Source organism: Electrophorus electricus, chromosome 11, assembly GCF_013358815.1.
Source record: "Electrophorus electricus isolate fEleEle1 chromosome 11, fEleEle1.pri, whole genome shotgun sequence".
In the NCBI taxonomy this organism is placed as follows: domain Eukaryota; kingdom Metazoa; phylum Chordata; class Actinopteri; order Gymnotiformes; family Gymnotidae; genus Electrophorus; species Electrophorus electricus.
In genome coordinates, this window is record NC_049545.1 from 10,465,065 (window position 1) to 10,477,500 (window position 12,436).

General features: G+C 36.9%; 1 protein-coding gene across 3 annotated transcripts in view; it reads left to right on the top strand.

The window, feature by feature from the left end:
• Positions 1 to 700: 700 nt before the first annotated feature.
• The window catches only part of rab11fip5a (RAB11 family interacting protein 5a (class I)), a 24,890-nt gene continuing 13,154 nt past the window's right edge, over positions 701 to 12,436 (top strand). Inside the window, exon 1 of one of the 3 annotated variants that reach the window (XM_027013068.2) lies at positions 701 to 1,584. In XM_027013068.2, coding sequence (XP_026868869.2) covers positions 1,208 to 1,584 — 377 coding nt within the window. In that variant the 5' untranslated portion in view covers positions 701 to 1,207. Of the gene's footprint in view, positions 1,589 to 12,436 lie in introns of all 3 variants that reach the window. The other 2 variants (XM_027013070.2, XM_027013069.2) reach the window with 2 other exon arrangements.

A 12,436-nucleotide genomic window follows, 5' to 3' on the forward strand; every position in this document is an offset into this window, starting at 1 on the left:
ACCCAATTCATTTTCTTTTTCTTAATTTAAGACCATTATAGAGTCAAAAAGAGTGACTGAGATTAACCTAAGGACATTGCTGTTGCCTCTGTATATATTTTCTGACCCTTCTACTTGCTATAATACTGCAGGATGTGCCATATCAAAACTTTAAAATAAATTTCTTTATTTTCAAAATTGTTACATTTTTATTTTTCTTCCATGCAAATTCGGCTGTATGCTAAAAAAAAAAACACTCTTGTAAAATTTCAGTTTCGTCTGTGAGTTCCAGTAATTTCTCTGTCACTTCTTCCATGAACACTTCAAAAGCTTTGTATCCAAAACACGCTATGTAAGTAAGAAAGAAATCCTATTATCACTTAAAGGGCTCTATATCTTTTACTGATATTGATGAAGATAAGGGCAAACTCAACATCTGTATGATAATGATGCATATTCAATACATGATATACTCTGCTCGAGATAAAGAAGAAATTTTCTAGAATTATTTAGAGTGAATTATAGTTTATTTACTTCTAAGTAATTAAGTTATTGTACGTGATATTGCCTTGTCATATGTTTCAGCTGAGCTGCAGACTGGAAAAATCATCTATGTAAAATATTAATGTATGTATTTAGAGGCAGTGAACGCGTCTGCAACATTATGTCATCACCCGGCAGAAGAATTCTCGTATAAGACGTCGCCACTAGTTACGGGTCTTCTAAGAATTTAGGAAATGCCAGGTATAATAAGGATAAAAGGACAACAAAATAAAAGTTTTAATGCTCCGTGATAAGGAAAAGGTTTGAGTTGAACTGTAGACAAGTGATTTAAAGTATTCTAAATATTTTAGATTATCGCTAGAAAACTACAATCCGATGCAACACGCTTTTAGGCACTTCCTTGTCCTGTGGAGAGGATGAAATCGTGACGTCGGCGGATTGGTTTGGTGGTAACAGCGCCACGAAGGAAACCTTCGACCGACCTGAAGAACGAACGCGGAGACGCCGGGAGAGCACAGTTCATTCACTTGATACTGCGTTGTAGCAGGCTAAAATAGCGACAACAGCCAGTGACGATTGATGAAAATGCTTTGCTAGGAATCACAGGTTTAGGCTGGTGATAAACTCTGCAGCGCCGCACTAGGGGGTTCACATAGCTCCGACAGACTATCCCCGCCGCTGTCCATTCGCCGTCTATGTCTCCGAGTTTCAAGCGTGCGTGGCCATGTCCTCGGTGAACAAGAATGAGGAGCAGAGATGGGTGCCAACTCACGTGCAGGTATTAGTAGTACGGGCTCGTGGGTTACGCGCCAAAGGCAAACATGGCACGAGCGATGTATACACCCTTATCCAAGTGGGCAAGGAGAAATACTCCACGTGCGTTATGGAGAAAACCACAGAGCCGGAATGGGGAGAGGAATGCTCGTTCGAGCTGTTGCCGGGAATCCTGGAGGAAGGAGGCCGCGATGTATGTCCTCCAGGGAACTGTGATTTGACCCTCACCGTGATGCATCGAGCTCTTATCGGGCTAGATGTGTTCCTGGGCCAGGCCGTTATACCGTTGGATAAGGCATTCAACGACAGGACATGCATGAAAAACGAGTAGGTTTGTCATTTCATTAGTTATTTGCTTTGCTTATTAACGGTAGTGTCAATGCCCCGAGCTCTTGCACAGAATCACAGGAATCGTGAAGGGTTGTCGTAAGAGCAAGTCATGATTAGCAATCTAGCCATCGCGTTCGCTGGGTTTCTGATCTGTGAGCACTCTTCGTGTGGGATCTCTTAGCGCTTGCTGGGAGTGCTGCAATCCACTCTTCCGCAGTCACGCCCTCCTCGTTTCAGCTTGCTATAGAGAATTGTTAAAGGAGGACACTGACACTGAGTGCGTGGTGTATATATGTATATAACCATTTGCTTTCAAGTGAATACAAATCTGCCTCAAGGTCATAGCGTAAATAGCAGAGTGTGGAGTGACGCCAAAATTTCTCGTTGCAGCTGTGAAGATGACAGGCAACCTATTTTTCCAGATCTTATTTTCCACGGGTTCTGATTTTGGATTATATAATAATGTATATGCAGGGATAAAACAATTCTCATCTGGCTTCTTCATAATCTTCATAATGCTGCTGTATTCAGCTCAGTCCACAATCATACTTGCTTTCTAAATCACAGGCCTTCAGCTCTGTTGATAAACAGCTTTAAATAAGTAGTGTTGGGCTGCTTATAAATCCTAATTTAGTTCTGTGTGTGATTAAGTTTGACCCTTTTAACATTTTTGATGTCTCTTCATATTCACTGACCTGCATGATGTGCAGTGTTAACAACCTACCGAGAACACGTACAGGGTTTGGCTAATTTGCTGATTGGTTGTACTGAACATTTCATATACATCTTGTTTTTTTATTTTTTATTTTTTTATATAGATACTGCAGTGTTGGCTTTTGCAAAAGATGGCAGCAACTTGGTTGACAGAATGCTTGAATCTGGTGCTTCTGAGTCATATTTGTTCTTGTTCAACTGTTTCAGCCTGTCATTTAGCTAATAATGAATGTTTGTATGTGAACATCTCCAGTGAAAGCCTGCTTTTGTTGTATCTAGCCTGGAAAAGAACAATATCTCTAACAAGAGTTCTCAAAGTTTTTTCTTATGTTATGATGAATAGTTTTGCTATAAGCTTTATTTTAGCAGCATAAGAGCAAAGGGTGTTATGGTTTCTTTGTTTGATTTCCATTGAATTGAACCTGTAACACTTTAGACCACAACATGTGCTAAAACAGTAAACTGTAATTTTTTTTTAAAAACCTGGTTAGCAGTGAACTATATCCACCAGATCAACTTTATATCAAATGACAGATGTTTCCATTGTTTGCTCTGTGAACAAACTGTCCATTACAGATGTTCTCAAATGTTCTGATGAATCATAAACTTGTCAAATAGACTAAAATCATGTAACCATTCTTTAACACTCACAGCATAAGCATTATGTAATAACAATGTTTTCACAAACACAGAATATGGAAATGTGATATTGCAATGTAATATTTTATGTTCGTGTAATATTTGGTACCTGTTGGCTACTGTCATATTGTGTGAGCAGATGTGTTTGCAGCCAGTGGTCAAACACAGGTGTGTTTGGTGAGTGTCTTGCTAGCTCAGAATAGATCAGGTAAATTCTCCTTGGCATTTACATCCCAGTTAAAAATAATTTTCAGTTAGTGAGTTGTACAGAGCTGAATTAAATACACACATTAAATGTGTGTGCGTTTGTGCATGAATATGACTGCCTATGTGGCAGGGATGAGTATAATTACTGAGACAAATGTTCATCCTGCCCACTTCCTTTGTATATCCAGGAAACAGGAAATCAGTTTGGTTGGTGACTGTCACAGCTGTGTAAACATATTTTTGTATTGATGCTGACTTTTAAAACCTAATTGCTGACCTTATTACTTTTGAAAGGGCAAAAATACAACCTTGTAGAACATCAGGACTCAGAAATGTGATGTTGCAATGTTCTAGAGTTGAATGCTTCTCAGTCTGGATTTATGCAGTAGCCAAGGAGAAAATACAATAGGTCATGGTCAACCTTTTAGTCACAATAGCTCCGTGATTGGAGCAGATGAAGGTGGGAGCAGGTCTGCTCACTTGTCAGCTGTATATGGTAATTTGTTTTATCATGTTATTTATTTTTGTTGCCCTGTTTTCACTCTGCATGACTCACTGTTAGAGATTGCTTAATTTTTGAATTGTATTGGCATTTCTTCTTCTTGTGAAGATGTAGATGGGGTCCAGAGGCCACAGATGACTATTTCTGACGGTATGCAAGACATTTTATTCTGGCATCTTAAATAGGTAGAGTAGCAACTAACTATTTGCACTAATATGAATATCTTGGATTGTTTGTTTTTTTTTTTTTTATTATTTTTTTGTTGTTGTCCAGGCTGTTGTGGGGGTGGAGGACAGTATTTGTCGTCTTTCTCGCGTTCACACTTGTTTCAGAAGGCAGGCCTATTTTAGTGAGTCATAGCCATGTTGTTTCTTAGAAAAAAGGTCAAAAGGTCTAACCACACTGCATGGAATGGTGTGGCTTAACTTTGAAGTGGAAATAAAGTGAATATTATTAAACACACAGCAGCACACAGTAAATCAGAAACAGACATGGGGGATGGAGAGGCAATCACAGTGAGAGCCCCTGTCTCACCCTTTCATTTTTATCTGCTACTCTGTGTGTTGTTCAGCATTTACTTCAAGTATATGTGAAATCCTGCCAGTCCTGTGCATCACTAAGATTGCCGTTCTTCAATGCTTGTTGGGCCTTTCCTTGCATTGGCTGCTAATGTTCTTGTGCTATGAATTGTCTGCAGCACATTTTTATCTGTATGTAAAATTTGGACTTCTTTCCCTCATCATAATTAACCAGAAAAAAATGCATATGCTGACCCCACTCATGTTATCCTAATACTTATCTCTATAAGTTCATATTTAAGTTTAATCCCTATAGACAAGACAACATAAATATTTTGTGCAGTGACACTCATCGTTGCCTTTGCAATGATTCGGCTTGCTTTGGTGTTTCAGCTCACTTCTCAGGGGTAAAGGATATCTCATCCACTGGCTGAGAAATTGTATTGATGCCTTCAAGGACCATCATTAAAAATAACATTAAAATCTTATGTATTACCCTTACAAAATCTTAGCATGTTTTAAACATATATAGGACAAAGGGTGCACAATCCCGTCAAGCAAGTAACTATATTTGTCTTTTCATGGGCTTATATTTTGCCTTTAAGGCTGAAAAGAAAACCATGATATCTTGCTTTGTTTTGTTAGCTTCTGTTGACGTGTTACAATGGAATTTTTCCTCTATTCTGAGCCTGTTTTAATACCGAACGGAGAACATGTATATCTGCCAAATATGTACCCCCAACCCTATTTATGCCTATAGGTCTTTGGGTGGGTAATGTTTGGAGGTCTTTGATATCCTCACAGGTGTGGTGGGGTGAATGGGTGTGTATTTTAAGTCTTTACCTTTGACGACCAAAACCTTTGTCCTTTGTGTGTGCACATTGTGTCAGTGAAGGAAATTACAGAAAAAAAGCTGGAGTAACATCACTTGACTGCTAAATCTGACATGAGATAAATGAGTCAGTGAGGACAACTGAAGAGCAAAGAGAAAAAGCCACACTATTCTTCAGGAAGTAGAAGGTACACTAGTAGGTAATAATACACTTGCTAATTACTTTTTATGTACAGTCATGGGCTTCCTTCAAGTCATAATAATGACAGGCTTAAGAAACATCACAGATTTTATATTGCTATATCATTACTGAAAAAATTATGTAAACAGTCATTGTGTGTGAACGTCTATGATAATAATCTCTGGGATAAAATGATTTATTAAAAGAATTGGGGCCCCAGGCAGATAGTTTACAAATGAAGGAAATCTGGCTAAATACTATTCTTAAAAGTGGGATTTCTACAAAGATCAGCACAAGGGCATACCTTAGAACCCTTAAACAAATGACAGAGAATGTAGGGGAGGATCTGCAACCCTCACTTGTACTTAATAACATCTGTATGAGTTTACTACAAGAAAAACATTTCTGCCTCAGGAGAGGGACATGTCAGGATAAAAGACTTACCCTGTTTGCAACAGAATATGGGGCTAAGACAACAATAAATTGGCTCAGATGTATTTTAGAATGGGTATTTCCCGACTGCGGTCACATTACAATGTTATGGTGTGAGCTGAAGCAGATAATTCCATGATATTCATGCAAATCATCACAAAAACAAGCATGATCAGAAACAGTTTTGTGTAGAACAATGGGCCAAAATACCTCCCAAGCATTAGGCAGGACAGACTAGCTTCTGCAGAAAGTATTATGTAACACTAATTACCAAATATAAGCTTTTTCATTCTGTAAGCAATTGCATTCTATTTGGAACCTCGGTGCTGACTCCTGTTACCTAGAGAACTCCACTGTAAGCATAATCAGTCGTTAGTCTTTAGCTTCAGGTGCCGCCAAGATGGTGCCAGTGTGTTTGTTGGCATGCCGTTGGGTCTTATCTGCTCAACTGCTCCCTGTCTTGTGGATTTGTGGGTATTTTAGGGTTAGGTTACCTGTCTCGTGTATTTGTGTTTTTGCTAGTTTGCTCTTACAGTGTATTCTTTGGATACTAGAACACAGTGCTGGAGTTTCAGTTTTTTGGTCCTCTCTAATGTGACATCAATCTATATGAAGTCTTTTCTTTTAAATGACACTTTATGGCTCACAAGCTGGATTTTGTATTTCTAACAGAAACGTGGTTGCATGTTGATAGTACAAGTACAATCTCAGGATTATGTTCTATTCGCTGTAGCTTCTTTACTCTCAGCAGACTCCCAGACAAGGTTGAGGGGTTGCAGTCATTTTTGGAATTAATACAAATGCTTTGCTCTTGCTGTTGAAAGGTTTTTTGGCTTTGGATTATTTTAAAACTGGAATCTGTGTATTTGGTCCTGTGTCCTTATCTACGCATAAATCAAACCATATTATTAAAGAAATTTCTGACTTTGTAATCTATATCTGTAATTGTTGATAGAATTTCGATTCTATCTGATTTTTAATATTCACATTTGTAGTCTTGATAAGCCTGTGGTCAGTGAGTTTAACCAATTATTGGAGTCTCTTTTTGGTTGGATTTATAGTAAACAATGCTGAAATCAAATAAACAACATTTCTAGATCAATCTGTTATCTTTAGTTTATTTCTAGCTACGCAATATGTGCCTATTAAAATGTCAGAACACTTCACTCAGTCTCTTAGCACCTCTTCATCCACCCAGTTTGCAGCTGTTTATAGAAATGCTTTCCAAATCTCAGTATAACTTCTGCTCATCAGTTAGGCATTGAGGAGGTAGGTTCTTATATGGAAAAAATAATTAATGCATTTGTTGCATCTTGACTGGATTGCTGTAATTTGCTATATCTTGCGGTCAATTAAATATCTCTTGTTCATTTACAGCTAGGTCCAAATGCTGCATCCTGATTATTAACTAAATACAGTAAAAAGAGATCACATTACTCCAGTTGAAGCATATTTTAATTGGCTCTCGGTTCATTACAGACTTAAGTATAAAAGTGATTTTTGTTTTTAAAGCAGTACATGGCCTTGCTCCTGAATGGACAAGAGAGCATATGGACATGCTCTCTTGGTATGCTCTTCTTCAAGATTGTTAAGGTCGTCTTCTCAATTATGCATGACTCTCGTGGTCTGTGCTTAGACTAAAATGAGATCATGCTTTTGCTCTTGCTAGGCCAAGGTTTTGAAACAGCCAACTAGAACAGCCAATAGCCAATAGATGTCCGACAGGCATCCTTAGTGAATTTTTAAATCCAAGCTCAAAGCACATTTTTCCCAATTGGCTTTTATTAAATGTTGAATTAATTGGTATGGTATGCAGTTTTATGTGTAAATGAGACTGATTTCATGGAGTCTCATGACTTCATCGTTGGAATTTTTTCTTACCATCAATTGTAAAGCATATTGGTTCCAAGTGTGCCATATAAATAGAATTTCCCTTACCATCGTTACCATGTCTGTCCGACCATTTATCTTGGTCCATCATGATCTATAGAGTTATACATAGAGTTATACATAGTACCCATTAATAAACTTTACAGTATTACTGTCTGTTTACAGTATTACTGTCTCTCCTGGCTCCACATAATTACTGTCTCTCCAAATTAACATTCCCTGAGTCACCCACCTTGTATCTACTGTGAGGGGGTCCATGCCTTTGTTATGGACTTTATACCATTTATTTTAGTAGATGAATTGCGTGGTGTGAATTGTGCACCATTCCTTTTGTATTGTAGACAGGAAACCTCTGCTTGCCTATAAATTTAGACAGTGTGAAACACCACTCAAGAGGTATAATGAGTCAGTGTAACTATTGGTACCATAGTCTGCCCTAATTTTTCAAGACTGAGCTATTGCATATAATCCAACTGGTTTGGATTATATGCATGAGCCTTTAGTGACCAACTAAATGGCCACCTCTAGCAAGCTCACCGTCTTGTGTTTCCATCACACAACTTGCGAATCTGCTCCCATTTACAAAAAAAAATGAAACGGTAACATGCTCCCTCTTTGTGAGTCTGTGTGTCATTTATTGATATGACAGCTGCAACTTCAGTAGTCTAGATGTAGGCTTGTATGTAGCTATGTCATGCCATGTGTTTTCTAAGTCTGTATTTAATGCAATAGACTTGTAACAAATTGGCATACAACTGAAGTATTTATGTATTAACTAGAATTTAAATGTAAGACATGTTCAACACTACAATCCAGTGGATCAGAACTGTGAACTTTAGAGCTGAAGCTATAAATTTGCAAAATGGTATCCTGTCCTCAACAGGCACCAACTTCAGTCTATTCAGCCATAACCACTCTAGGATACACTTGGGAAGTGAACCAAAGTGTTGTCACAGTTATTTGAAGGTTTATGCAATGCATTGTATATTGTCATATTGTATATGTATATTAATGTATATTATTATTTCACATCATTACTCTGTATAAAGTCATCCTCCACCACAGATTCTCACTATACATGGGCCATAAGCAAAGACATTATAACAACCCATATCTACAGGTATTACCCAACCTGCAGTTTGTTCTGCTATCCTTTCTATTCTGCAAATCTGGTACTATAATTCTTGACCTCACAAAGTCCTGCACTCGAGGCCCTGACCTCACATACTTTTAAAGGTCTTACCACATTGCAACCATGGCTGTACTCTCATAGACAACCCATGTGACCAAATACAACTGTAGTTGGAAGTTAATTCTAACTACACTGTTAATAATTTAACCGCAGAATAGTCACTGCAGAAATTGCAAACCTTTAAAATTAACCAAACTTCTCTGTCATTCATACAGCAAAAACCCCAGCATAACTGGTAATCCAAGATGAGCTATTACTGCATTTACAAGGGAGTCAAAACCACCTGTGTCACTTTGTCTAACTAGCTATTGGTCAGTTTTGGCTGGAAAATGTCTGACTTCAAAATTCAAATATTTATCCAAAAAAAAAAAAAGTTTTTAAAAATTGATGTGAAGTCTATGTCTAACCCTTACCTCGAAAGATGGGTGGTGCAAACTCAGAATGTACTCAATCTTTAATCTGACTTCACTCCTTGTTCCAAAGAGTGATATTCTTACTGCTGCTGGCTTGCCAACCTATTAAAACACAACTCTCATAGGTTGCATAGGAACATCACAGTAAACATAAACAGATTCATGCATTAAATATTTTATTTGCTGATGTGACAACCCAATGAAGAGCACAGCTCATATATGTTAGGCATGAGGTCATCTATCTTCTCCTCACTAACCACTGACATCCAACTTTGATAGACTAAACTGTGACAGAAGGTGTGAACTGCATCTAGGACAAGGAGCTACAGGTGCTAATGGGCTCCAAATAGTTGATGGCATTAGAAATAGGTCAGATTTGAACACAATAGGGAAAACTTTAACAATAGTCATTATAGATAAGGCACTGTAAAATGTGTGATTTTTGTTAAATAAGATTGGTTTTATTTGTGACTGTGACAAATGATGATCACATTTTAGTAGCCATTTTTAGATAAATTAAATTAATATTTCCAAAGGGTTTATGAATACTCATAGATTCAGTTGCATCCCCCCCCCCATTGTAACTGTTAGACATGAGCAAACATGAATTCATATGTAGTTAAACTACAATTCCCAGTGTGCTCTTCATTTGGTGCAACAGCTCTGTTACCATAGCAATATGACAATGTGGGAATAAAGATCTAGGACATTCGTCCTACACACACACCCCTGTGGCTGTGTGTAAGAGTTTATATAAAAAGGTGACACACAAACATTTTTTGTTGTTATAGAAATATATATATATATATATATATATATATATATATATATATATATATATATATAAATATATAAATATATATATATATATATATATATATATATATATATATATATATATATATATATATAAAACTTAAGATGACACATGCATGATTGTATATTGATATTACTGATGGACAGAAAGCTTTAATAGTTTGTATGTATTTGAGTTTGTGTGCCTGTGTGTTCTGCATGCTCATGCATACATATGTGCATATATGTACATAGCTGAAAAAAGACAATCCTGTACTTTCACCGTGAAATTTTATACAAGAAATATTGGTAAAGAAGTTGCCTGAGAAAAATGGATGGAGTGTGTATGTCTAGATGTTTGTCCAGTAACTAACAAATAAATGTTTTGTAAAAGATGGAAGGAGCATGATGTTGTGAGATTGGTTAAAAGATCATCTGCCTGGCCACATCACTAAAACAAAGTGATACAGGAAGTAATCCAGGAGGGAGATGTAGCAGAAGTATAATACCACAATGCTTGAAGTCATTGTCAGGATATGCAAGATGTATGATTAGTATTTACCTCTTCTTGGTAATACATTTTCAAAATTCAGCAATGATGTTTTGCAGGTACATACCTGCAAAACTGCCTCTACCAATTTAAGTTCCAACATTTTTTATTATTCAGTGGTTGAAGAAACAAAATAACAAGGAACAGGGGTGGGAATGTTCCATTTATGAGTCTAGTTACAATGATTCTGGAATAACAGGACTGTAGACTGTGGACTCTGGCCCTGTCCAGAACTGTAGAGGGACCTATTCATAACAACCTGTCCTGCTCTAGTTTAGCAAGTGATATGAGCAAGCTAACTAGCAGAAATATATGGTCTTTAGCCAGCAAATTAACATTACCGAAAACAGGCACTACACTACCCAGCTCAGCCAACTATATATCTTAAAAACTACCAAGTAGTGTGTATACTGTTATAAAACTAATTCATTGGTCTAATGATCCCCAGCCAACTTGATGACATTAGCTAGCTAATGCTATCTTAAATAGGAATTGCTCTAGCTAGTTAGCTAAATTATTTAGCTAAGCAGGCTAGAAAGATATGCCACCACTGGGAGTTAAATTAAATAAATGATAAATAGATTCAATATTTTCAGTGAAATTGTATTTTGCTTAATATGCTTTTAGTGACTAGTGAAGCCACATTGCTTTGACTCTGGAAAAGGTTAGTTAGCTATACATAAAAGTAGCTACTAAGTAAACTACTTTGGGATCAAGAGTACTTAATTGGATGAATTATATAAATACTCAACTACAATAAATAAAAGTATTTAAAAAAAACTTTTTTGAAATTAAATCAACTTTTGATTTTTGGAGGGTTTTCATCTCGCTAGGGAGTTGGAGGAGTAGGAGTTGCACAGTTTCATGATGTCACATGGCAGTGATTTGGTAAAAAATGTTGATCCAGGAACAACAAAAAGAATGTTAATTCAAGAGCATGTTCTACTTGAAGAAATCACATTCACCTGCATACCGATATCATCATTTACTAGAAAGCACATCGGGGATATTCAATTTTTGTATTTACACAGGTTTGAAGCTTTGGGTCAGTTATTGATGTTGTATTTGTAGGACTTGACTGACTAAAGCTAAATCCAGAATTGCTTAGTTGGCAGTGAAATTTTGAAAAATGAGATGTTGAGCACATCCAAGAATTAGAGAGGAGTCCAGGTGAAATTAACTACCTCAACTATTTGGGTGTGCACTCAACCAGTTGAATTCAATCCACCATCTCCACTCATTACCTTGTTAAATCTGCAATACATCTGGCCATCACTGTAGAGCTCATTGTTACTGGGCTCATAGACATTAACACCTTTGGTAACCAGCTTTCCTTGATGCAGTCTTGTTGAGTTTGCCATGTGCCCAAGTTTAGAGCAGGTTTAACTTTTACCCTACAAAGGTGAGTAATATAGCCAAAAAAGCAATAATCAAACACAAACACATGCTATCGAAATTCAAAAACAACTTTTTTCAATGGGCCATTTCCAATATTGTGTATTTACTTAAAAGTTATGCCGAAATACCTGTTTTCTTTCAGGTAGGTTTTACTTTCCATAATGACCCATAATGACCCATAGAAGCAACACTAGCACTACACTGGTGTGAAACGCATGCATGTGAACCAAAGTTCACACTTCTAAGTAGAAGTGTAAATTCATCTGTCAGTGTTTTAATGAACATTTGTGTATTTAGAGATGTTATTCAGTATTAGTTGCCTGATTAAGCAATGCATTTTAAGAAATCTTTTTGTCTAGTTAAGGCATTTTTGCTTACTGAATCCAAAGCTATGTGTGAAGATTGGTACTGTTCTCTGATTTTCAAGAGAAGAGTATGTACTTTAGCCTGACTGACCCAAGTATCCTTACTGACTGCATAAATCATGTTATTGTATTACTTTCAAAGTGACTCATACTGAGAGATGTTTCCAGTGTCATTTACTAAGGACAGAATGGCTACAATCATCCTTAACATCATCTCCCTA